Here is a 26,884-nt window from a genome sequence, read left to right as displayed (position 1 = left end):
TTGTCTGCAAATTCTCTTATGCCTTCTATTCTTTTTCCTCCTCCCTGTTATCCATTCCCCTTTCTTCTTTCTCTTTCTGTCTCTGCCTGCCTTTCTCTTTTCTTCTTTCTCCCTCTCCTCTCCTCTCCACTCCTCATCTCCTCCCCTTCCCTCCTCTCCTCCCCTCCCCTTCCCTTTTCTTCTTTCTTCCTCCCCTCCCCTTCCCTCCCCTCCTTTCCTCTCCTCCCCTCCTCTCCTCTCCTCCCCTCCTCTCCTCTCCTGTCCCCCTCCCTCTGTTCCCTATTCCCTTACCCCTCTTTTTTTGTCTTGCAGCACAGTAGGAATTCGCAGTGGTGTCAGGAGCATTTCCTTAACTATAAGGGGCTTATGAGGGCTGCTGCTGTAAGGGAGCAATTGAAAAAGCTTCTTGTCAAGTTTAAAATACCAAAGAAATCTAGTGAAGGTAAGAATAGACTGGAGGAAGCGAAACTCTGTTCAGAACTTGGCCTCCTGTGTTCTGTTTGTTGTGTCCTAGAGTTTCCTTTGTAAATAATACTGACACTAGAGTTTTAATTTGGTGCTTTAAGGTTTACAAAATGTTTTCACACTTTTGATCCTCTTTACAACCTTGTGCAACAGACACTACAGCCTTCCTGTCCTGTAATGAAGAAAGTCAAGTTCAAGAGGTTAGGGGACTTATTCTGGTCACAGTTATTAATGTCAGAGGTGCTCTCAGGGTTTTTCCTTTTCTATTCTGCAGCCTTCTTTTTCTTTATAACGGTAGATTTTTCCCAAAGAACAACAGGTAGTCCTTATAACTCCAATTTTATTTTACAAGCTGTGGTTATAAATGGCAAGTTGAATATGCAGTAAGCTTTTGTATATCAAATTATATTTTCCCTTGGATATTTATTATGACTTCAGAGACAGATTTGTAAAGAAAAATTGATGGCTAACAAAAATTATAGTTAACATCCACTTCAGAGAACAGTTGGTATGAATTTCGTTTTCTCATATGAGCTCTATAAGAGGAGGTTAAATGGATGTTTCAAAAAATCTTTTTATGCTCGTGAAAAACAGTCATTCATTCAGAAAAATGCAGAATGAAGTTTTATTTCTTAAAAAAAACTTTTCAAAGCTTAATTTTCAGTTTTCTTTAGTATTCAAATATTCATTAGTCTGATGTCTCTTATTAACTCCTTGGATGGATAAGTAATTGGAATTTTACATAATCTCAATAAGATTCTTGAAAAATCACTCTAAAATCTTGCACTTTTGCTCTGGTAGCAAGGCAAGAATTAGAAAAATGAATACATCTGAAATCAAGTATATTAAGTGGCTAATTGGTAAAATGTATGAAATCAAGCTATGAAGAGGCTATAAAGTTATGAATGTGCAACAAGTTCATATTGATTGTACCTAAATTAATGTTCAGTTAGTCTAAAAACACAAGTAAATGACCTCCTTGTGTTGAAAATGAGCATGACAGCCTTGTATGACAGACACTACTAGCTTACATTTTACCGGGTTAAACAAATGCCCAGTAATAGCACACGTGCAACATAAAATCAAATGAGATAAATATTATATTATATACATTTCAATCATAAAGCAAGTCACAAGGAAACATGATAGAGCATTATATATAAATTAATAAAGAAATACTTAATTTGTATCTTATCTTATTATTGGATTGATAGATGCAAGTGTTTATCTCTTGTGCTTTCATGTGTATGGAACATTACACTTAACCCAGCCCTTCTAGCGAATGTTGAACAGTGCCCTGGTTCTAATCATTATCTGTAATATGTATAATTTTGAAAATTACTTTTTGTAGCCTATTTGATGATTGTATGTATCCATGTTCTATAGACTTAGACTTTGGAAAACACTAGATATTTGTTTCTATTTCTTATTACTTTTCTGAATAGAGAATAAAAAAATTATTGTGTCTTTGAAGCTTTTTCAGTGCACACCTATTTTTATAGACTGGTTCTTCCACCTCCCCCTCCCCCATTATGTGGGAGATGATTATGCTTTCATAATTCCCATTTTATACTGATCATGGATAAAAACTTCACATGGGATCAGTGTGGAACGTCTGGGTTCACTCTGATCTTTTCACTTTTATATACAGATTGTAATCATAGTTTGCAGGCTGCAATATTATAAAATGATTATACTTTTTAGCATTAGGAAATCAAAGAAGACAGTAAAATTAATCATTTCGAATAATGTTATTTTCTGTAGATTTTGATATCAGAAAATGAAAAACTCCTTAAAAGAAAACTTCAGAAATAAAGACTTTGCATAAGAGAGGGAAAAGTTTGCACCATCAGGCATCAGAGGTATAATTGAGCAGTTGAGTTTGAAAAATTAAGTTGTAAAATTTTAATAAATTTAGCTGGATCAAATTATTAAATTCATTGTTTACTTGAGCTGCACTGGTCATCTCGCTACATTTGGTTTTTAAAACATTTTAGAGCTACAAGAGAGACATTTTCTTCATGAATTTTTTTTACTAGAATCTTGAAGCTCTTTTAAATACCTATCCTTTCTTCTCCAACTGATGATGATACTTTTGGACCTGCAGCTGACAAAGTCATCATGATCCTCAAATCCCTTCAGTTTGTGGATTTAGGAAGCTAGAGAAGCTGATGGGTATTATGAGGCTAGGACACAAGATGACTCAAGGGAACTACAGGGCAGGATGGGACTAAATCCTTCTGTAACTGTACTCTTACCTGAATGTATATAGGTTCTGCCTTCCAAACAGCCTGAGCTGGTAAAAGTTGAGGAATACCAGATAGTTGGTCGCAGTTGGCCCAGAAGGTCTGCAGGGTAACTGCAGTGTGCTGAGAGTGGAGGCCTTAAAGATCATTTTTTAGGTATGCTAGTCTGATGAAGGACTGATGGTGTGGGACTCCATCAGAAGGAACAGGGACATAAATGGAGAGCATGTAACTAGAGTAAGGCAGTTTGCAGATTGAATTTTTGAGAAGAACATATTGAGAAGCAATTGTATTTCTTTATTAACTTATATACAGTGTTCTATGGTGTTTTCTTGTGACTTGTTTTATGACTGAAATGTATATAATATTTATCTCTCTTGATTTTGTGTTGTATTTGTGCTATTATTAGGTATTTGTAAAATGTAATGCATGATCAAAAATATCTGATTGATTGATTTATAGATTATATATATAATATATATATATATATTTTTTAACCATTTAGGTGACCCAGATCCTGTTCTAAAGTGTATTGTCTCTGGATTCTTTGCTAATGCTGCTAAGTTTCATTCCACTGGCGCTTATAGGTAACCGATATTTTATGATGTTATCAATGAATAAAGGAATATTGAAAGTACAGCACTATATCCATTCAAAAAGGTGATAAAGATGAACACAGAAAGTAGGCATTTTAATGTCAGATATTAAAAAGGTTGAGTACATTCTGCTTTTTTTTCTTTTCCTTTCCTACAATGGTTTAGTCTTTGGGCGTAAAAGGAGGGAGAGAAAAGGAGAAAAAAATGAGATGTGGGGAAAAGTATTTTCTTTGCATATATTTGAAGTTTATTCTTTTTTTTTCATTAAGGTGTGAAGCATGCCTATAGCAAAATCTGGCTATAAGCTTTTAAATGTTGATTGGACTTAATTTATTTTTAAATTTCTAAGGACTATTCGTGATGATCATGAATTGCACATACATCCCTCTTCAGTACTCTATGCAGAAAAACCACCTCGATGGTAAGTTACCTTTAGCTTATAATAATTATAAGTGTCTCTGTTGAGGAGGGTAGGGCTACCTACACTAGGCCATATCTGGCCCAGCTGACAACAGACTTCTCAAGGAGTTCAGCACCTATTTCTCTCTCCTTCTTAGCTATTGCCATCATGTTCAGGGATTTTAATGTCCATGATGTTCCTTCATATTCCTAAACCTCCAGTTTTTTCAACCTCCTTATGTTCTGTGATCTTCTCCATAATTCTGTTATCCGTACATAGGAGTGGTCACAAACTAGGTCTCACCATCACTCACAAGTGTTCTAGTTACCTAATTAGAAATTGACATTTCCTTCTCTGCCCATAGCCTCCTTTCATTCCACCTTTACCTGTGCTTCACCCCTCCTATACCATTTCTTCACCCTTTTTAAGACCTTCATTTCCTCCACCCCTCACTACTTTCTCAGTCCATTACTCTTCTTCTGACTTTCCTACCTCTTCAGTCTCAACCTAAGAATTAGCCAATTCAACTTTATACTGTCCTCTGATTTTGGATCCCTTACCCCCTTGTCTTATTGCCACTTTTCTCTTGCTCCAGACTTCAACCATGATTTATTACTGCCAGTAGCCTCTTGTGTTTCTACTCCTGTGAAGCTGGAGGAAGTACTAATTGAGTACGTTACAAATTCACATTATCAGACCTCAACTATGCACTCATGGAGCTAGGGAGCCCTTTTATTCCTCTTGTTGATTCCTTATCCACTCATCCCAGAAGCTATTCTAAAACTTCTCGTCCTTCTCCAAGTCCCCAATACCACCTTTTCCCTGTTTTCTTTCAATTGAGAATGCTGCTTCTTATTTTATTGAAAAAATGGCCCATTCACCTTCCCCCATTCTCTTCATGTTGGAACCCTTTGTCGTCATCTCATATTTTCTCCTCCTTTCTTCTAGTCTCTGACAAATAAGTGACTTTTCTCTTTGCTAAGGCCAGCCCCTCTTTATGTGTTCTTTATCCCATCTCTTCCCCATCTTCTCTGATAGATTGTTAACTGGTTCTATTAACTGGTTCTTTCTCTACCACTTTAAAAAATTCCAAATTTTCTTCCATTTTTAAAATAGCTTCACTAGACCTCACCATCCCTTCTGCTTATCCTTCTATCCTTTCCTCCCATTCTCAGCCAAACTCTTTGAAAAAGTCTTCAGCAGTTGCTGCCTCCACATCTGTCCCTTGATTCTCAACCCTTTTATAGTCTGGCTCCAACTTCAGCACTCAGCAGAAATTGCTGAGTGTTACTCATGATCTCATAACTGCCAAATCTGAGGTCTTTTCTCAATGCTAATTCTAATCCTAATCTTTCTCAACCTATCTGTTGATGTCAGTCAATTTATTAAGTGCTTATTATGTGTTAGGCATTCTAACACAATATTGGGGCATTGATGGGGAAAAGGAACTAGACTTTGATTTTGATAGATGGAGATTTAAAGACTTCCTGCATAAGAAGAGTTGTATAAAACTGTAGTTCATGTTCAAGAAATCATAATCCAGTTTAACCCTTCCTCCTAAAAATGGGTGGTTGGAATTATTATCTTCCACTGTAAAGAATTCCATATGTTCTATCTTTGTCAATTCAGGGTTGTCTACAATGAGGTCATACAAACTTCAAAATACTACATGAGAGATGTGACTGCTATTGAATCTGCATGGCTTTTGGAATTGGCACCACATTTCTATCAGCAGGGAACGGTATGAATTCAGAGGTCACTAAATGGGGGGATGGGAAGGGAGAGGACTCTGTTGGCTTCATTTTTATTTTAACCTTATTACTTTCACCTCACCTGAAAAGCTTTGATTTTGAAAAGTGGAACAAGAACTCTTGAAAGTGGGCCCAAGGAACACTTCTTAATGATTAATTAATGAGAACTTCCCAAGTTCACTTTGATTCAGTAATGTGCTCAGAGATCCTCAAAGGAAAGTTAAGATAGTGTCTAGTTAATCTAGAAGATTGTTACAGATTATGAGAGTAACTGTACTCAGAGTAAATGGCAGGATACTTAATATTAATTCATTTAAGATATTGATGAATGCTTAGTTGTTCAAGTAGAGTCCATTTTTCATTCCTAATGTTGGTTGGGTTTTCTGTTTTCTGTTTCTCAGAGCTGTTATGATTAGCTCCAGGCAGAGTGCCATGGAATGGAAGTGGGGTTTAAATGAATGGTACTAATGTGCAGTGTCCAATCTTCTGTTATTTTTTTTATGATTTTAAAAATGATACCCTTTATGACTATGTTGACTTGGAACAAGTATGGACTGTAAAAACATTTCACTAAAATGTGAAACAAAACTGTTTAGTTAAAGTGACTTAGTAGTATATCTTCTTTGAAATCCTGAAGACGATGTCCAGGTTCATAGGCCTAGAAGTCAAGGACTTTTCATAGAAATATCTTGGTAACTCCCAGGTCCTTACAGGTGGACTTTGGGAACAGTCACCAAGCTGTTGCAGATGATACCAGTTGTGACAGTTGGTTTACAAGGAGAACATGATATAGGCTGGCTAGAACTTAGATCATAAAGTATTTGACATACTATATATTCTAATCAAGTAGGCTTAGATGCAGCTAGTTATCATGGCTGATAGCTTTATCAGATCTATGAGGGGAAAGCACACTGCAGTTGTTTAGCCCCAAAATCACTAACCAGGGCCAACTGTGTATCTTATGGTTAGTTTTTATATGTACTAGGATGTCATCCATGGTGTGATATACTTGTCAGGTTACAAATAATTAAGTAATAAAGAACATTTAGAACTTCAAATAGTTTGTAAATGGAGGATTACTTGTTTCCCAAAATTCCCCAATACAGACTTTTCAGTCTAAAAACCAACCAGATCATTCGTAGTTTAAAATATTTTTAAGAAGCTTGATAAAAATGTATTCTTGAACATGTCTGTGATGTATATAAGCAGAATAGATACAGAATCAAATGTTTTTATGAGCTAAGACTAAATTTGTCTTAGTCTAGCAGGTTCAAAGTTTAAAAAAGATGCATCAGGCATTTGTGTAAAATTCCAATTAAACCTGCCTTTTAATAATTTAACATTAAAAGTACATTATTCAAGAATAAAAAATATAAGATACATCTCTCCATAGTCAATTCAAAGAATTGACTTACAGGCATTTGGAATTCATGATAAAGACCTTTGTTATTTGTCTCTCTCTCTTCCCCACCTCTCCAGTTCTTTCATATTTCAAGCTGCCAGGTGTATAAAACACTGGGTCAGGCTGGGCCAAGGGATTAGGTTGAGGACATGCTGAAGCCACAACAGCTCTGGGAGCCCACCAGAGCTCCTCCCAGAAATAGACAAATAAATGTTTTTTCCAAAATTTCCATGGGTAGAAAAAAAAGCCTCCTTGAGAGACAAGGTACTTTTGACCAGAAATATGTTAAGTTTTGAAAAACACTGAAACAATTATAAAGTACTTGATCAAATAATTAGGCTTAGGAAAATCTTCAGAGCAGTATAAATTTGAAGATGCCTCTAGATCACTGTTAGAGTTAAATTGAATCAGTTCTTTTACTTATATCAAAACTAGTTTTATAAGTTCGGTGGAAAATGATAGGGAAACAGGTTAAAAGTTCAAATTAATTTATCATTCATACTCTTCTTGCTTCTTTTCCAAATTGTTCAGTGATGGTTTCAGTTTTGCCTTTCATCTACTGTCTCTTCTCCTCTAGAGGCTGGACTTGGAGATGGACCCAATTGTTTCTGTCCTTTTTTCCATTTCCTGACCCAAAGACAACTTGAGAGTTGGATCTCTATGTACAGCCTAATTGTGCTAAGAAATACTTTACAATTAACCCTTAACAATCCATTTGTAATATGTTGTTGAGAATAAGTCTAAGTGGAGGTCAGTGAATTGGACATACAGCCGAAAAAGCTAGATAAAGAACAAATTGAAAATCCCCAAGTAAATACCAAATTAGAAATACTGAAAACCAAAGGAGGGATTAAATTAAGATTAAATTAAGAAAACTATTGAACTAATAAATCAAAGTAAGAGTTGGTTTTATGAAAAAACCAATTAAATTGATAAACCTTTGGTCAATTTGATTAAAAAAAAGGAAGAAGAAAACCAAATTATCAATATCAAAAATGAAAAGGGTGAGCTCACCTCCAATGAGGAAATTAAAACAATTATTAGAAATTACTTTGCCCAACTGTATGCTCATAAATTCGACAATCTAAATGAGATGGATGATTATTTTAAAAAATATAAATTGCCCAGGTTAATAGAAGAGGAAGTTGAATACTTAAATAACCCCATCTCAGAAAAAGATATTGAACAAGCCATCAATGAACTCCCTAGGAAAATATCTCCAGGGCCAGATGGATTTACAAGTGAATTCTATCAAACATTTAAAGAACAGTTAATTCCAATACTATATAGATTATTTGGGAAAATTGGGGAAGAAGGAGTCCTCCCAAATTCTTTTTATGATACAAATATGGTTCTGATACCCAAACCAGGAAGAGCCAAAACAGAGAAAGAAAATTATAGACCAATTTCTCTAATGAGTATGGATGCAAAAATTTTAAATAAGCTTTTAGCAAAAAGAATACAACAATTTATTACGAGAATAATACATTGTGATCAGGTAGAATTTATACCAGGAATGCAGGGCTGGTTCATTATTAGGGAAACTATTAGCATTATTTGATCTTATCAACAACAAAACTAACAGAAACCACATGATTATCTCAATAGATGCAGAAAAAGCTTTTGACAAAATATAACACCCATTCCTGTTGAAAACACTGGAGAGCATAGGAATAAATGGAGAATAAGGCTTATTTACCTGAAATTGATTGACCAGACTCCATATTACTGGCTAGTTTGTTACTGTGTGACTTGACTATATCATTATATGACTTTGATTTTTCAAAATTCAGTCCAACAAACTGATTTTAGTGCCTTTTCTGTACAATATATTTTTATTTTAGTAATGAAGTTTCAGGAAAAGAAGCATCTTGATGGAATCCATCCTCTTTGTTAATCAACATTACCATTTGTCTCTCTTCATGGTTTTGGAAAGGAAGAGAGACTGCATCTTTCCTTTATCATCCTTAAGACATGAAAAGAAAGAGTTTTCTTTTTCTTGTGCTCTTCTTTGGGGTATGAGATTTTAATAGCCAGTCTGTTTAGAGTCTCCTGTGTTCAAGCAGTGTTCCAAGGGGAAAAAGGTCTGTTCTTTCTCAGTGACAATTCATACCCTAGAGATAAAGCCTAAATATATTCAAGACCACAGAGGGAGGATCGTTGTCCCAGATCATAGTTAGCCTCGTTAGAAGTTCTATTTTGCAAACAGGTGACTTGGTTTCTTTTCACATCATCTTCTAATATGTATGGGTTTGAAGGAGAAAGTGAACAACAGTAAGAGACTGTGATCTACGTGTATATTGAAAGACAAATGTTTTGATATGAACTATTAAATGCACAATACAGTATTTGTGTATTTTGTTAATATATTTTAATTGTCTTTTTATAATTTCCTTTGCAGCCTCTTTCAATGAAAGCCAAAAGGGCCAAGGTTGACGACCAGTGACCATAATCCAACTGCTGTTGACGGTACCTGACCCTTTTCTTCTTGGAATCCGCCAAGATGTAGCTTTTGAGCTTTGGGACATGTAATACTAAACTTTTCACTGATTTAAAGCTACCTGTTCTTTACTTTTCAGTCAGTTCATCTGCCACTATTCCCTGCTCCACTAAATGTAAAAAAAGCCTGTCCGGATCCTGTAGGAGCTGATGCATGAGTAGGACATGGCAAAGTTAAAGCTGAGCTTGCATTGTGGACATTTTACTACTTGACTGATGTGGCCATATTTGTTAGCCTGGGCATATTGTCCCTTTAACATGGGTAGACAGAAAGTATCAATGTAACAAGTAAGAACTGGAGCTTCTGTGGAGGAAAGGAAGCCTTTGAATGATGTAATGCCATGTTAAGGAGGACAAAGAATTTTGCATACCACAGCTCTTACCTCCTTGGACCACATATGACCTGATGGATATGGTGCTGCCTTGTTTAAACAGAGTAGTCCAGGAGAGAATCTGACCTTAGAAAAAAGCATCAGAAGTTTCATTCAAAATCTCCCTGGAGCATGCTTACCTTGCACAGGACCTTAAAGCAATAGTCAGTTCCTGTAGCTTCTCATTTGCCTTTTGTCCCTATTTCTCCACTGTATGAAACTTTACAATGGCATTCCATTTAAAGTGAAACAAACAATACGTTTACATACAAGCTCTGTATTTTTTTAGCCCTTGACCACTCCGAGCACTCCTGGTAATGTTGGAGACCTTTAAGGGCCATTTGTGAGTGTAGCACATGAGCACATATTCCCTTATTGCAGTGAATGTATGCGTTTTCACAAGTGGGCTTGGCTCTCTCTTTTGGGATTTGGCATCTTAGACTTGATGTCACTGGCTTCAACACTAGTGAAATCTTATGAAATTCCAATAGGGAAAATCTCCTGAGAACGCTTCTTCAGCAGGAATTAACAGCTTAGATGCTCTGGACTCCTACAAGTCAGGGACCTCACTGTGGCTTTATTTTGACCCTTTGTTGGGAGGGGCTAGCGTCCTCTTCCCAGCAGGCCGGCCACGTTGGTGCCCCAAGTCTGCTTTGCTGTAATGGTGTTTGCGTTAAACGCAGTAGCTGCTGTAGGTTTATTTATTTGTTTTTACTGTTTCGATGGCATTTGTTTTAAGAACATTTAGCTTGAAAATTTATTTTTGTACGGACATTTATTTGGTAAATATGCCACTTTTGGCACCAACATGTACTTTCATTTTTTCTTTCCATTTTTAAAATGTATAAATAATAGGAATAACTTAATAATGGTAGCAAATTTATACCTAGAATAAATGTTTTCCTCCCCCTCCCTGGCTTCTGTGACTTGTATTATAAAACATTCTCATTAATCCAGGCCTTTGAGAGAGAGAGAGAGAGAGAGAGAGAGAGAGAGAGAGAGAGAAGTTAGTTCTACTCTGTGATAGTCAGTACGTTTGGAGGGTGTTAAGTCAATTTACTCAGGCTCATGGTAGCATTAGAGATGAATTAAAGTTTGCAAGGAAGACCTGCAAAGCAACTTAATATTAATAGCATGGTATTAGGAGACCCAAATCAAATATAGCTGACAAAGAATGAAAGAGAGACAACAAATTCTGTGAATTTCTTCCACAACTTTCCAGAATTCAGGTTCCATAGGAACCAAAAGCATAATGTCATTTTAAAAGGATGGTCTCTTTCTTGGTAGAATTTGCTAATATTTGCAAACATTGTTATCAAGGAATATTTATTAAAATTTTACCTCTTTTTGATACTTGCTTAGTAATGTCCAAAGCAGATAGAACAGATGTACATGGTGTCGTAGAAAAAACACTAGATTTCAGTTAGAGGAACCTGGGTTCAAACTCCAGCTGGGCTACTTAATCACACCTTACCTTTGTAACCTAAAGCAAGCCAGTTTCCTTCTCTAGGCATTGGTTTACTCATCTGTAAATGAGGGGGTTGGTATTCATGATCCAAGGTTCTAAATTCCATGGTTTTATGAACTGGTCTAGTCATAGTTTTGCATCTTCAGCATTAATGTTGAAATAGGGTGTCAGTCCTCTGTTGATACAAAGTAAGAAAAGTTCTATTTGTGGTTTGCAAAGACCATGTACCTGGTGAACAGGTGGTGAGAGACATCCACAACACGTCTGCAAAATGTCTTTTGTGTTCCTTTCTCTGGCATGCTGGCATATGTTTCTTGCTGTAGATAAAACAGAACAACAGAAATCCCAAAGAGAACATAGGGGCATTGCATCACAGATTGTATTTGACTGGTAAGAGCCTTTGGTTACAGGCTGACATGATCAAAAGGATTATTTGAATCTGGAATTGCTTTTAATAATTCAAAAATTTTGTATTTGGAGGCAAGGAAATAAACAAGATTGGAATTAAAATTCATCTGTAAGTGATTAAGCAGTATTTGGAAAATTGAATAAACTAAGTAATTAATAAGCGTCTGCTATTTGCCCAGTGGTTTGCAATATGAGGTGTGGTATGAGAGGAGTCTGTAAAACAATCTGTCCCAGGAGTTTGACTCATAATCTGATAGGAAAAGTGATGCTAATGTATACGAAACAAGCAGAAAATAATGAAATCAACCCATGGTGATCAGGTGAATGGAAAAATATCACTTCAGATATGAAAGCCTTTATTACACACCAGGTTTCAAGCGATATGGGGAACACTGGGAATAAAAATACAAGTAAGCTAGATAGCCCCTGCCCTCAAGCACCTTACATGCCAGTGGGGGAAGACACATAAAAGGGAACCGGAAATGGTGGTAGGAAAAGAGATGAGTAACCAGAAAGAAGGAAGAGTCAAAGTGGAGTAGTGACAGGGCCTCTCCTGCAATAGTGGGTGGGAAGGCAGTGACCAGTCAGAAGAGCTGGGCTTCCTAGTGGAGTTCAAGAAGTCCAGATAAGTCACTGTGTCAAACATTCGTCAGATATTTCCCAAATGATTTCATTTAAATTACTGATGTTACTACAGTGCCCCAGGATGTCATACTTAGTTGATGTTTTCATTCTTATTCAGGGCTAACAGAATTCTCCTAGGTTATAAAGAACTTCATTCTTCAATGTCTACTGCAGGAGTTCTTAAAATGGGTTCCATGAACTTTTTTTTTAGTACTTTGATAACTATTTTAAGTGTAATTGGTTTCCTTCATAAGTGTATTTTGTGCATTTTAAAACTTTTTTCTAAGAAGGGGTCAGTAGGCAGAATTCACTAGTCTACCAACGGGATCCATGACACAAAAAAGTTAACCCCTACCGTAGAAGAACCCCATAATCAAAGAATTATTTGTTGAGAGTTGTCTCTGCCCTTTCTTAGCTAGTTCAGTCCTGGGTTTACTGAAAAAATGTAAATTCTAGATGGGCAAGGTCCACATCTTAAAACTTCACACTTTGTTGAGGTTCTCCCATCCCAGTTGTCTACTGCCATAGTCTTTATGGAGAAAGGAAAAATAATTTATTGGGTAAATCTCTATATTTTCTCTTTCTTCCCACATGTCCACCACCTCTGTCCAACCCCTCATCATCACTCTGGACTATTGATCTCGCCTTTTTAGCCCTTTCTTTATATAGCTACCAGAATATTTCTTCCTAAGGCACAAGTATGACCATATCACTCACCCACTCAAAAAACTAATGCTTCCTAATTGCCTCTAAGATAAAGTGCAGATTCCCTACCCTGGCGTTCAAGTCCTTTAACCTGTTTGTCCAATCCTGTATCACCTGTTTCTCTTCATGTACTCTACATTCCAACCAGTTTGGATTGTTAGCTGTTCCCTGAACTCGGAACACCCACTATTTGTTGCCACCACTGTGGCATTTACACAAGCTGTCACCCAGGTCTGAAATCCAGTACCTCATCTCCATCAGTCAGAATCCACATCTTCTAGGAAGGCTCAATTCTGGTACTTCCTTCACTCTAAAGTGCAATACGTAGCATGTTATGGGTAAGAGAGGACTGACTGAAGACAGAGGCCTAGAGTTCAGATTCTGCCTCTGTCCCTGTGTGAACTTGGGCAGATCACTTAACCTTTCTTAGTTGCCTCATCCATGAAATGAAGGAGTTTAACCTGATGTCTTCTGAGGACCCATTTAAGCACTTTTTTTTATTTTTTAAAAATTTATGTATTTATAGTTTTCAATATTCACTTCCACAAGATTTTGAATTCCAAATTTTCTTCTCATCTTTCCCCTAAGCCCACAACAAGACATTGTGCATTCCAATTCCCCTTCCCCCAAACTGCCCTCCCTTTTATCATTCCTCTCCCTTCTCTCATCCCCTTCCCTTCTATTTTCTTGTAGGGCAAAATAGATTTCTATACCCCATTGCCTGTATGTTTTATTTCCTAGTTGCATGTAAAAATAATTTTTAACATTCGTTAAGTTTCAACATACATTGAGTTCCAACTTCTCTCCCTTCTTCCCTCCCCATTCATCCCCACTGAGAAGGCAAGCAATTTGCATGTGTAGTCATGCAAAACACTTCCATAACAGTCATGATGTGAAAGACTATATTTCCCTCCATCCTATCCTGCTCCCTATTTATTCTATTCTCTCTTTTGACCCTGTCCCTCCTCAAAAGTGTTTACTTCTAATTACTCCCTTTTCCCATTTGCCCTCCTTTCTATCTTTCTATCTGTCTTCCTTCTACTTTGCTATAGTGTAAGATGGATTTTCATACACAATTGACTGTGTATGTTATTCTCTCCTTAACCCAAATCTGAGAGTAAGCTTCACTCTTTCCCTCTCACTTCCCCTCTCTTTTCCTCCATTGAAAAAGCTTTTTCTGGCCTCTTATGTGAGAGATAATTTACCCTATTCTATTTCTCCCTTTCCCCTCCCAGTATATTCCTCTGAGGACCCTTTTAGCTCTAAAACTATGGTCTTAGGACCATTATCTGATCTCAGTTAATAGTTTTTCCTCCTTTAGCTTTCCTGGAGCATTCAATGCCTTCTTTGTCTGCTATGTTTTATCTTTGTTCCTATTCTATCCTGCTAGTAGAATGTAAAATCCCCCAAAATTTTATAGTGGTGGTTTTGGTTTTTGCCTTTATGTCCTCAGCTTCTAGCACAGTGTCTTGTACATGGCAGACACTTAATAGATGGATGTTGAAAACATTTCAGAACCCTTTGTTGAGCACCACCTCTAAGTGCTTAATAAACTTTTGATGGGGAGGGCACCAGGGGCCTATTCTAGTTTGTCCCTCCCACATGACCTACGTGAAGCATGCTTGTGAAGAGTGAGACCCCAGAATGCGCCATCAAGGTCTGTCTCCCCCTCAGGTGTCCTGGGATCATCTACTTGTCCATAAAACCTAATCATGTTCAGGGGTCCCATTTATCCATTATTCTGGTTCTCTCATGGCCTTCAGCTTTGAGTTCCCTGACTTACCCAGGATTTGTCTGTTGCTTGTCTCCTTTTTCAACCCTTGATGAAGCCACCATTTCCTAGACTATATCACACTTTTCCTTCCTCCTCCCAGTCTGGTGTAAGGTTAAGAGAAATATCCTGTTTAATAAATCCTCAACTCAGAGAGAGCAGGGTACCTCTGTCACTTTAAAGGTGAGAGGGAGAGACTGATCCCAAAATATCAGAATGAGAAGATCGAAGAGAACCAGGTCACTCACATCCTATATGAAACAATAAATAGAAATCCAAAGAGAATTCTAATGCTAGACAACTATACAAGAAAACAAAACCCAATCACTTTTAAATAAGCAAAAGGGGAAAGAAAAAAATATAAAGTGCCTACTATATGTTAGGAACTATGCTAAGCCCATTACAGATATCCTCCCAATAACCCTCTGAAATAGATGATATTATATTTCTCATTTTACATTTAAGGAAACTGAGGCAGACAGTGATTTAAGTGATTCCCCCAGGATCATGCAGCTAGTAAATATATGAGACTGGATATAAGCTCAGATCTTCCTGACTGCAAGATTAACACTCTATCCATTGTATTACCTAGCTGCAAAATGCTGATATAATTTTAAAACATTAAAAAGCAAATGAGTCAGCTAAAGAACCAGACCTTATGTAGGGGGAATTGGAAAAAAAAAACAACTTGTAAAATGACCCTAGAGATATCTTTCAGTAAATAAATGATGTGTATAATTAAGCAATAATTAGCAATGCTAAGAAAAAAACCACAAGAACAAATAACTTAAAAATAAATCACAAAAGGACATAAATTAAAAGATGCTAAAAAATGTAATATTAAACAATTAGTTTAGTTTGGAGCTGTAATTTTATTAGCAAGGAAGTCTCTAACAATGGAGATAAACTTATAGTTGTGGCAAGTTGCCTGGAGCATTGAGACCTCTGGGTCACAGCCATGAAGGTTGGACTTGTACCAAAGTCATCTCAACTTTATGGGTCTGTTTATACTGCAATTTCTGATTTTTCTAGGATTCCTTTTGTGTTCTTTAAATTAGAAGAAAATAACCAACATGGAGAATATAATAGAAAACCTAGAAAAATCTATAGAAATAATTGACAACAGAAAATATAACTGTGTAGTATGCATAGCAGCTAGAAATATAGATTTTAAAAAAATCATTGTGTTATCTATATTACTGTGAGCAAGCAGATTCACATGAGAGACCTGAATGTAGGTCATGACTTAACAAACTCAGGATTACTGACATCCTTGAGAAGTTAGCAAAACAAAACAACCTGTTCTCTATATTGCAGGTCACAGGAGTGGGGAACTTGTGGCCTGATGTGGCCCTCGAGTTCCTCAAGTGAGGCCCTTTGACTGAATCCAGACTTCATAGAACAATGAGGAGACCAGAGGTTCCCCACCCCTGTTTCAGAACGTTTGCTAAGAGTAAGAGATGTGTAGGACCCAGGTACTCACAGAGCACCTGGTTTGCCAATTTCTGCTCCCACTTTTCCAACATCTTTTTCACCCCAGAGATGATTTTGCACTGTCATATCCTCTGCACTCTTTATTCTATCCCTCCCTTTTGAAAAAGGGGGATGAATTTTTGAGATGGTTAGTTGGGTTTGGAGAAATCCATCCGTAGCCACTGAACAAGGTGAAGCCCACACTAGAATAAAACCTACAACTTAGTCTTGATAACACTGTGCACAAACATTTGAGATGTGGTTTTTGGGAAGTTAATATTTCCCTAAGCAAAAATGTGTTTACCTTTGTGGAGGGCATGCTCTGAACCTCTAGCTAGGATACCTGCTTGGGGTTGTTTTTCGAGGCATGTGGTTGAGAGGATTGGAACCATCCATACCATAAAGTGCTTCAGTAGAGGTCCTACATTTTGAGTTGATGAGTTTATTGAATAACAATAGTTGATCAGGGTGTTGGGCTGCTATGGCAGTCAATCATTCAGCTGATAAACATATTAAGAGCTTGCTCTATACGAGGCACTGGTATAGGCAAAAAACAAAAAGCTCAACAGTTCCAGCTCTCAAGGAACACATAGTATAACTAAGGAGACTAACAGGCAAACAACTATGTGTGTACAGGATAAAATGGAGATAATCAATACATTGAGGGAAGTCACTAGAGCATGACAAATATCCAAAGGAAGATCCAGGAAAGGGCTGCCAAATGGAATGGGGATTAGGCCTTTTCTGCTTGGCTCTAGATGGCAGAACAATGGGTATAAGCTGCAGACGTACTGATTTAGTCTTGATGAAAAGAATGTCCAAAAGTAGAATGTTTAGGCTTGGGAGGTCATCAGTTCATTGATTTGGTGCTGGAACAGACCTCTAGGATCATTGAGTCAACCCCTCTCATTTTTGAGACTAAGAAAATGTGGCTCAGAGAGCTTAAATGATTTGCCAAAGGTCACATAGCTAGTAATTATCTAATGTAGGATTCAAACCCAGGTTTTTCTGAATTGAAGTTCTATGCTCTACCTACTACATTTGAATTTTCCATTCAGAGACAGAACAAACTGTTCATTGGCATTGGTACAGAGGGGTCCTTGTACAGGTATGGGTTTGAATAGATGGTCTGAGAGATTGCTTCCTACACTGAGATCCTGAGAATCTATGATATCTGTCAATGACATTTATCTGTAGCTTTCAAAATCTCCCAGGCAACATTTTTCGAAACCCCTGAGTCACAGAATTATAGAATCTGAGGACTGAAAAGGAACCTGAGTGTATGTAGTCAAAGCTTCTCATTTTACAGATGAGGAAACTCAGTGTTTACCTCAGAAAGTTAGTAGCACAGCAGAGACACAAAAATCCTGACTTCAAAGTCTAGTGGTTTTCCTTTTTCCCTCCCTCCCTCCTTTTCTTTTTCTTTCTTTCTTTCTTTCTTTCTTTCTTTCTTTCTTTCTTTCTTTCTTTCTTTCTTTCTTTCTTTCTTTCTTTCTTTCTTTCTTTCTTTCTTTCTTTCTTTCTCTCTCTCTCTCTCTCTCTCTCTCTCTCTCTCTCTCTCTCTCTCTCTCTCTCTCTCTCTCTCTCTTCTACCATGCCACCTCAAAGGTAGGGTTTGAAGTAGAAGTAAAATATAACAAACCATGTAAAGACATCGTAAAGTGGATGGTCCAATCCACTGCTGGAAAAATCTTTGTTATCCTTGGATAAAAGACACCTACAGTTTTGTCTAAATGATTACTTCAACCCCATTGTCTTAGATCAAATGGACTTCCATAACAATTGTGAAAGTATTTGGTCCCCTTCTCTTCTTTCCTGCCCTTGAACAGGGAAAGTTTTCTTATTCTGATAACAAATCCTTCCAGTTACACAGGAAATTATTTCCCCAGAAACCCTCATTTTTCCTTTGGCTGTCTCCCCTTTCCTCTACCCTCTCTCTCCTATGAAATCCTTTATTTATTTATCCTAAATTGTAACAGAATGTTACTGTTTGGCTGTGTACTCTAAATGAGCCTGAAAAGTTATAAAAACTAAATTTGTACCCTAGGAAATTGAAGCTGCTATTAGTGACCAGCCTTCCTTAGCATTCTGTCATAGGAAAAAGCTTCCCCAACCTTCTCTAACTTCTTCCCTACTCCCACCCCTAGCCCTCTCCAGTCAAAATGGGACCTAATTGGCTTGGCTTTGTTTGTGTGGTTTCCTGGTCATCCAGGGGCATAAAAAGTCTCAGTCACGTGCTGTCTGGACTTCTCAATCTTGGTGGATAACTAAGACCATGCAAGTCCATATCCTGATGACATTCTGATCAGTTCCAGATAGTGGGGTGGGGAGGGGGAGGGGGAGCATGTCCACTGTGTCCCTGTTACATATTTTTGCTGTGTTAGGGCAAAATAAATTTCCTTTATTAAATGTTCAGTGACTTGCATGTGCCTCTTGTAGTCTTAACATTGAACCTGAACGTTGAACAATGAACCTGAAGGGTATGGTGGCATTAGAGTCATGCTTCCAACACATGTGAATGTTTTTTTTTTCCACTTGGCTACTTAACTTTTTGGATCCCTAATTCTCAGATCTGGCTGATGGATGAGAACCTTTCTGGGCTTTCCAGGAACCTAGGGTGAGAAATTCTCTAGCATTTTTTTTACCTTTTTTTTTTTTGTGGCCATGATCCCTTTGGCAGTTTGCTAAAGGTTACAGACCATTTATTAGAATAATATGCTTAAATGCATAAAATAAAATAAGGGAAGGGAATAAGCAAGTATATAATGCTTACTACATGTCAGGCACTGTACTAAGAATTTTACAAATATTTTATTTAATTCTCACAACTTGTGAAATATTATCCCCATTTTAAAACTGAGGCAAAGGTTAAATGACTTGCCAGGGTCACACAGCTGGTATGTGTCTAAGGCCAAACTTGACCTTAGGTCTTTCTGACTGAGGGCCTAGTGCTCTATCCACTGTACCACTTAGCTGCTAATGAAGGATGCTACTCTTACTCATGTAGTAGGGGAACCCAGAGAATCAAGGTGCCTCCATGTCAGGCAATCCAGGCATCCTCTGAGCCCCTGTTACACATATAACTAACCGGATAGTGGGTCCTGTTAATTCTTTTAATTTCTCCTGGGTTTGTGATGGTTTCACTTTGTTCATTTGCTTTTCTGCCCTCTTTTTAATCAGATTGGCCTTTAGTTTGATAAATTTTGTTAGTTTTTTCAAAGAACCAGCTTTTAGTTTCATACTTTCTACAGTCTTTTTGGTTTTCAGTAAATCTATTTCTCCTTTACTTTTTAGTATCTCCTCTTTTATGCTTATTTTGGATTTATTTTACTTGTTGGCTTTCTAATTTTTAAAAGTGCTTATTCATTTCATTAGCCTTCTCCTTTTTCTATTTTGTTAATGTGTTTTTGGGGGGCTCTAATTTTTCCCTCTGGGGACTGCTTTAGCTAAATCCTAGAAATTTTGTTATATAAGCGTATAATCTTTAAATTTTTTATGTTTTTTTTTGTTTTTACATTGCCTTCTTTCCAAATATATTCTTTCCCCTTCCTTACTCAGAAAGCCATCTTTCTGAAATAAAGAATTTTAAAAGAGGAAAACCCAGTTCATCAAAAGTAACCTACACATCAATTTAGTTCAACAATACATGCGGTGTAGCAGACCCATACTTCTTGGTAAATAGTAGAAGGATATGCATTTCCCCATTTCTTTTCTGGGGCCCAATATAGTCATATAATTATTCAGTGTTCTGCTTTATTTTTGATGGGTTTTCTCCATTTACATCATTGGAGGAATTTCATATATTGCTTTCATTCTGTTTATTTGCTATCAGTTCATATAAATGTTCTCATGTCTCTCAAATAGAGGCAAGAGAAAGAGGAAATACTCAATCATGATCATAGATTTAGAGCTTTAAGTGGCCTTATCATTCTAGTCCAACCCTTGAGGAGGAAACTGAACCCCACCCAGATGGGTCACATGATCTGCCCAAAGTCACACAGCTAATAAGAGAGTCAGAATTTAAACTCAGGTCCTCTGACTTCAAATCCAGCGCTTTTTCCACTGTACCATTCTAGGCCCAGCATTCTCTATCCAACGTGCTGTTCTTACTTCCTATTTATCACATATACGTTCTCTCTTCTCTGCCACCTAGCCACTTCTGGTAGAAGCAGGAGAAAGAAACAAAGTCTCCTGCTCATACACTCACCAGAAAAGAGTGTGCAGAACTTACGGGATGGGCAGAGGGAGCTCCCACCTGCCTCAGTGCCTTTCCCACTACTGATCCAGTCTAGAGTCTTTACAACTCCGGAAGCAAAAATTACAACTGCGTCCTCAGCTCTCTGTCAGTCTGAACGTCTTTGGGGGTGCTGTCCCCTTGAAAGTAACAGGACAATTTTGAATCAAAGTGAAGTGTCATCCAGTGAAAAGTGTTTTGATTGGTCTGGCCCCAGACTCCCATTCCCTAGAATGGGAATCTTAGGATTAGGATTCCATTTCCTTATTCTTCCTTCTTCCTTTCTTGTTCCTCATTCTTTCTTTCTTGTTAGGTAATTTAGAAAATACCTTTATATAACTAGTCTTTCAGATAACAGGGCAGTCTTCCATTGGTATCATACTAGCTTTTTGTTTCAAATGACATACAGGGGGAGTCCTGAGGATTGTGGGGCCTTCTAGTTGGAATGTGAATACCTCACACAGCTGATGTATGCTGCTCATATGTCCAGGGAGACCGACCCTGCTTACCAGCTGTTTTCCTCCTCCCTTTCTGAGTGACAATAAAGTTCATTGCAGCTCTCTCTGTGTGGGATCATGCTTTTTATCTGGACTCACCTACATGAAGAGAGGGAACCCTGTTAATGCGAAGTCATTGCTTCTATCCAATCAAATGACCTGTTATTGCTTCCTTGTCCAAGATCTATAGTTCTGGCTAGAGTGAAATGGGATAGAGACCCATTTCAATGTCCCCCAACTCCCATTTAAATAACTAGAAAGTAACAAGGTGTCAATTAAAAATCAGGCTATTGTTAAGAATAGCTAAGAAAATAGTTTTCTAATACCTTAGGTCTCCCCTCCCCTTATTATTCATCAAGATATAGTAAGAAAAGCATTGAATTTTCAAATCAGAAGATTTGGATTTGAATTCCAGTTCTGCTCTGTCCTGGGTCCTCTTCTCTTTCCCCTTGATGATCTCATCAACTTCCGTGGTCTAAATTATCATCATCACTCTCAGATCTACTTGTCCAACCTTAACCTTTCTCCTGATCTGCAGGCTTGAATCTCCAAGTGCCTAAGGGATTTTTTGAATGAGATGTCTTGAAGACATTTTAGACTCACCCTATTCAAAATCAAACTTGCTATCTTTACCCCCAAACCTTCTCCTCTTCCTAACTTCCTTGTTACTCTCAAGGGAACCACCATCCTCCCAGTCAGCAAGGCTCTCATTCTTTTACCCCAGGCCTGATCAGTTGTCAAGTCCTGTTGTTTCTAATTTCGTAACAACTCTCATATAATCCCTTCTCTCCTCTGGTGCATTCACTACCCTGGTGCAGACCCATGTCACCTCATATCTGGACCATTGCCCTAGCCTACTGGTCAGTCTCTGCTTCAAGTTTCTCTCTACTCCAATCCATCCTCCACTCAGCCCTCAAACTGATCTCCTAAAGTTCAGATCTGATAATGTAACATCTTCATTCAAAAACTCCAGTGGTTCCTTGTTATCTGCCAGGATCAAATATAAAATCTTCTGTATAGTTTTTAAAGCCCTTGATAGCCCCTTCCTACCTTTCCGGTCTTCTTACATCTTTCTCTCCCTTGCAATCCAATGACAATGGTCTCCTTGCTCTTCCATCTCCATGACTAGAGCACAGGACACTCCATCTCTTTTTTTTTTTTTTAATTTAACTTTTAACATTTATTTTCACAAAATTTTGGGTTACAAATTTTCTCCCCTTTTATCTCCTCCCCCCCCAAACCCAAGCATTCTAATTGCCCCTGTGACCAATCTGCTCTCCCCTCTATCCTCCCTCCCTGCCCTTGTCTCCGTCTTCTCTTTTGTCCTGTAGGGCCAGATAGCTTTCTTGACCCCTTAACCTGTATTTCTTATTTCCCAGTGGTAAGAACATTACATTTGATCCTAACACTTTGAGTTCCAACTTCTTTAGCTCCCTCCCTCTCCACCCCTTCCCCTTGGAAGACAAGCAATTCAATATGGGCCAAATCTGTGTAGTTTTGCAAATGATTTCCATACTAGTTGTATTGTATAGGACTAACTATATTTCCCTCCATCCTATCCTGTCCCCCATTACTTCTATTTTCTTATGGTCCTTTCCCTCCCCATGAGTGTCGACCTCGTATTGCATTCTCCTCCCCATGTCCTCCCCTCTATCCTCCCCCCCACCCTGCTTGTGCCCCTGTCCCCCACTCTCCTGTATTATGAGATAGGTTTTCCTATCAAAATGAGTGTGCATTTTATTCTTTCCTTTGGTGGAATGTGATGAGAGTAGACCTCATGTTTTTCTCTTGCCTCCCCTCTTTATCCCTCCACTAATAAGTCTTTTGCTTGTCTCTTTTATGAGACATAATTTGCCCCATTCAACTTCTCCCTTTCTCCTCCCAATATTTCTCTCTCACTGCTTGATTTAATTTTTTTTTTTGAGATATGATCCCATCCTCTTCAGTTCCCTCTGTGCAGTCTGTCTGTATGTATGTGTGCGTGTGTGCATGTATGTGTGTGTGTACTCCCACCCAGTACCCAGATACTGAAATGTTTCAAGAGTTACAAATATTGTCTTTCCATGTAAGAATGTAAACAGTTCAACTTTAGTAAGTCCCTTATGACTTCTCTTTGCTGTTCACCTTTTCATGGTTCTCTTCATTCTTGTGTTAGAAAGTCAAATTTTCTTTTCAGCTCTGGTCTTTTCATCAAGAAAATTTGAAAGTCCTCTATTTCATTGAAAGACCATTTTTTCTCCTGAAGTATTATACTCAGTTTTGCTGGGTAGGTGATTCTTGGTTTTAGTCCTAGTTCCTTTGACTTCTGGAATATCCTATTCCATTCCCTTCGATCCCTTAATGTAGAGGGTGCTAGATCTTGTGTTATCCTGATTGTATTTCCACAATACTTGAATTGTTTCTTTCTAGCTGCTTGCAATATTTTCTCTTTCACCTGGGAATTCTGGAATTTGGCCACAATGCTCCTAGGAGTTTCTCTTTTTGGATCTCTTTCAGGCGGTGTTCTGCGGATTCCTTGAATATTTATTTTGCCTTCTGGTTCTAGAATCTCAGGGCAGTTTTCCTCGATAATTTCATGGAAGATGATGTCTAGGCTCTTCTTTTGATCATGGTTTTCAGGTAGTCCCAGAATTTTTACATTTTCTCTCCTGATTCTATTTTCCAGGTCAGTTGTTTTTCCAATAAGATATTTCACATTATCTTCCATTTTTCGAATCTTCACGCTATGTTCTGTGATATCTGTCTTTCTCATAAAGTCCTTAGCATCCATCTGTGCCATTCCAGTTTTGAAAGATCTATTTTCTTCAGTGAGCTTTTGAATCTCCTTTTCCATTTGGCTAATTCTGCTTTTGAAAGCATTCTTCTCCTCATTGGCCTTTTGAACTTCTTTTGCCAATTGAGTTAGGCTAGTTTTCAAGGTGTTAATTTCTTCAAGATTTTTTTGGTTCTCCTTTAGCAGGGAGCTGATCTGCTTTTCATGCTTCTCTTTCATCCCTCTCATTTCTCTTCCTAGTTTTTCCTCCACCTCTCTAACTTGATTTTCAAAATTCTTTCTGAGCTCTTCCATGGCCTGAGCCCATTGGGTGGGCTGGGACACAGAATCCTCGATTTCTGTGTCTTTGCCTGATGGCAAGCATTGTTCCTCCCCATCAGAAAGGAAGGGAGGAAGTGTCTTTTCTCCGAGAAAGTACCCTTCAATAGTTTTATTTCTTTTCCCTTTTCTGGGCATTCTCCCCAGCCAGTGGCTTGACCTCTGAATATTCTCCTCACACCCACCTCGCCTCCTGGTCCTCCCAGCCAGCGTTTGGGGACTGAGATTCAAATGCTGCTTCCCACCTTAGGGTTTTTGGCGGGGGCAGGGCTGCTATTCAGTGTGAGAATTAAGTTCAGATGGTCAGGTCGGGGCAGTGCTGCCTCTCAGGTTCTGTTCCCTCAGGGGGTTTATGCACAGACCTTCCACAATGGATCCAGGCTCCCGCCCGCTTGGGGAGCCCCTGTCTGCAGCTGCCTCTCAGCTTCTATCTCCCGGGGGGGCCCGAGCCATGGGGGCACCCCACTCCCCTCTCGACCCACCAAAGAGACTCTCTCACCGACCCTCGTCACCTGTGGGTGGGGGGGCTTGTGCCGCCGCTGGAGATCTCGTCTCTGAAGCCCACTCGGATCTTTTCCTCACGGTGTCGCGGCCACTGCAGGGCTGCACTCAGCTCCCAGTCCCGGCACCCAGTCCGCAGCGCGAAGGACCCCCCGTGAGAGGTTTGCAGGTCTCTCCGGAACAGAAATCTCCCTCACTCCAATATTCCGTGGCCTCTGGGTGCAGAATTCATGGTGAGTTGGTCCCCTCTAGCCGTTCTGTGAGTTGTGGGTTCGGAGCTATGTGTATGTGCGTCTTTCTACTCCGCCATCTTGGCTCCGCCCCCCCAAGATTAAATCTTTTTATCCACTCCATCTCTTGACTCTGCAGGTTTTTCCTGGCTGTCCTACAAGCCTCAAACTCTCTCCCTCCTTATCTGTGTCTCCTAGCTTCTGCTTCCTTTACATCTCAGCTAAAGTCCTCTGTTCTGCTAGAAGCTTTTCCTAGGCCTCCTTAATCTTGGGACCTTTGCTCTGAGACTACTCTCAATTTATCCTGCATATAGACCTCATTTGTACATAATTGCTTGCATATTGTCTCCCTTGTTAGTCTGTGAGCTGAGAATAGGGGCTGAGTTTTGCCTTTCTTTAGTGCTTAGCACAGTAGAAAGGCTAAGGTTGCATCCTGGGCTATCACCTGCCATCTTGACTTTTGTTCTGCCACTGGACTCTGATGACTCTGTAGGAGAGAGGGAGGCTGATGACTCTGTACAGCTCTGCCTCACTTGAAGTCAAGGCATCACCTTCATGATACCATTGGTCCTCTTCAAAAAGGAAGGACAAGGATGAGCAACAGTGCCTGGGACATAGCTGATGTTTACTTATGTTAGTCCTTCCTTGCTGAAGAAGACCATGTCATCAGAGAAATGATGACATGACTTGCACTTGATACTGAATGCTAGCTGACTGACTGACTCTCTGGCCTTTAGTTTCCTCATCTGTAAAATGTAATAATTTGATTAGATGATATTTAAAGTTCTTTCTAGCTGTAAGTCTTATAATCTTTTACCTGAGTTTTTCTGAAGACCTTAAAGATACAACTCTAGACCTAGAACATTATTATCTCACCCCTAGATTCTTGCAACAGTTTTCAAGTTGACTTCTCTGCTCCCAGGCTTTCTTCATTCTAATTTTCCCTGCATATGCTACCAGATGAATATTCCCCTCACATTTAGGTAACATTTTAAGATTTGCAAGATGATCTACATAAATTATTTCCTTACAACAGCTCTGTGAGGTAGGTATAGGGACACATGAGTAAGCTGAGGTTCAGAGAAGTGGCACAACTTGTCCAGAGGTGGCACAACTAATAAAACAATGGAGTTGGCATTGGAAGCCAGGTCCTTTTGATCCCAGGTCTAGTGTTTCACCTATCAAGCTACAATGCATTTTATTTGGAATTACAGAAGTTGCATAAAGAACAGCGTAACTCCAAATATGTCACATCCCAGTGCCCCTTAAAAATCTACAAGGCTGAGACGCGGTGCCCAGCCCGGACCTGCGGCGGCGGCTGCGGCTCCGAGAGGTACAGATCCGAGAAGGCTCCAGAGACGGGATCTCCAGTGACGTTACAAGCCCCCCCCCCCACCAACAGGGGACTGACGGGGGTAGGTGAGAGAGTCTCTTTGGCGGGTTGAGAGGGGAGTGGGGTGCCCCCGTGGCTCGGGGCCCCCCCAGGAGATAGAAGCTGAGAGGCGGCTACAGACAGGGGCTCCCCAAACGGCGGGAGCCTGGATCCATTGTGGAAGGTTTATGCATAAACCCCGGAGGGAACTGAGCCAGGGAGGCAGCCCTGCCCCTGACCACCTGATCTTAATTCTCACACTGAAAAGCAGCCCTGCCCCCGCCAAAAACCCTAAGGCGGGAAGCAGCATTTGAATCTCAGTGCCCAAACGCTGGCTGGGAGGACCAGGAGGCGAGGTGGATGTGAGGAGAACATTCAGAGGTCAGGTCACTGGTTGGCGAGAATGCCAAGAAAAGGGAAAAGAAGTAAAACTATTGAAGGGTATTTTCTCGGAGAAAAAACACTTCCTCCCTTCCTTTCTGATGGGGAGGAACAATGCTTGCCATCAGGCAAAGACACAGAAATCGAGGATTCTGTGTCCCAGCCCACCCAATGGGCTCAGGCCATGGAAGAGCTCAAGAGGAATTTTGAAAATCAAGTTAGAGAGGTGGAGGAAAGACTGGGAAGGGAATTGAGAGGGATGAGGGAGAAGCATGAAAAGCAGATCAGCTCCCTGCTAAAGGAGAACCAAAAAAATCTTGAAGAAATTGGCACCTAGAGAACTAGCCTAACTCAGTTGGCAAGGGAGGTGCAAGGGGCCAATGAGGAGAAGAATGCTTT

General features: G+C 39.1%; 1 protein-coding gene across 2 annotated transcripts in view; it reads left to right on the top strand.

Annotated features, from left to right (window-relative positions):
* The window catches only part of DHX35 (DEAH-box helicase 35), a 58,557-nt gene extending 47,915 nt beyond the window's left edge, over positions 1 to 10,642 (top strand). Inside the window, exons 18-23 of one of the 2 annotated variants that reach the window (XM_072631496.1) lie at positions 313 to 442; positions 3,217 to 3,298; positions 3,657 to 3,728; positions 5,337 to 5,448; positions 9,262 to 9,329; positions 9,440 to 10,642. In XM_072631496.1, the coding sequence (XP_072487597.1) occupies positions 313 to 442; positions 3,217 to 3,298; positions 3,657 to 3,728; positions 5,337 to 5,448; positions 9,262 to 9,306 (441 nt within the window). In that variant the 3' untranslated portion in view covers positions 9,307 to 9,329; positions 9,440 to 10,642. Of the gene's footprint in view, positions 1 to 312; positions 443 to 3,216; positions 3,299 to 3,656; positions 3,729 to 5,336; positions 5,449 to 9,261 lie in introns of both variants that reach the window. The other variant, XM_072631495.1, reaches the window with a different exon arrangement.
* The last annotated feature ends 16,242 nt before the right edge of the window (positions 10,643 to 26,884 follow it).

The sequence above is a fragment of the Notamacropus eugenii genome, chromosome 1 (genome assembly GCF_028372415.1).
Source record: "Notamacropus eugenii isolate mMacEug1 chromosome 1, mMacEug1.pri_v2, whole genome shotgun sequence".
Taxonomy (NCBI): domain Eukaryota; kingdom Metazoa; phylum Chordata; class Mammalia; order Diprotodontia; family Macropodidae; genus Notamacropus; species Notamacropus eugenii.
The sequence above is the reverse complement of the archived record's forward strand: the minus strand, read 5'-3'. Positions and strand labels throughout refer to the sequence as shown.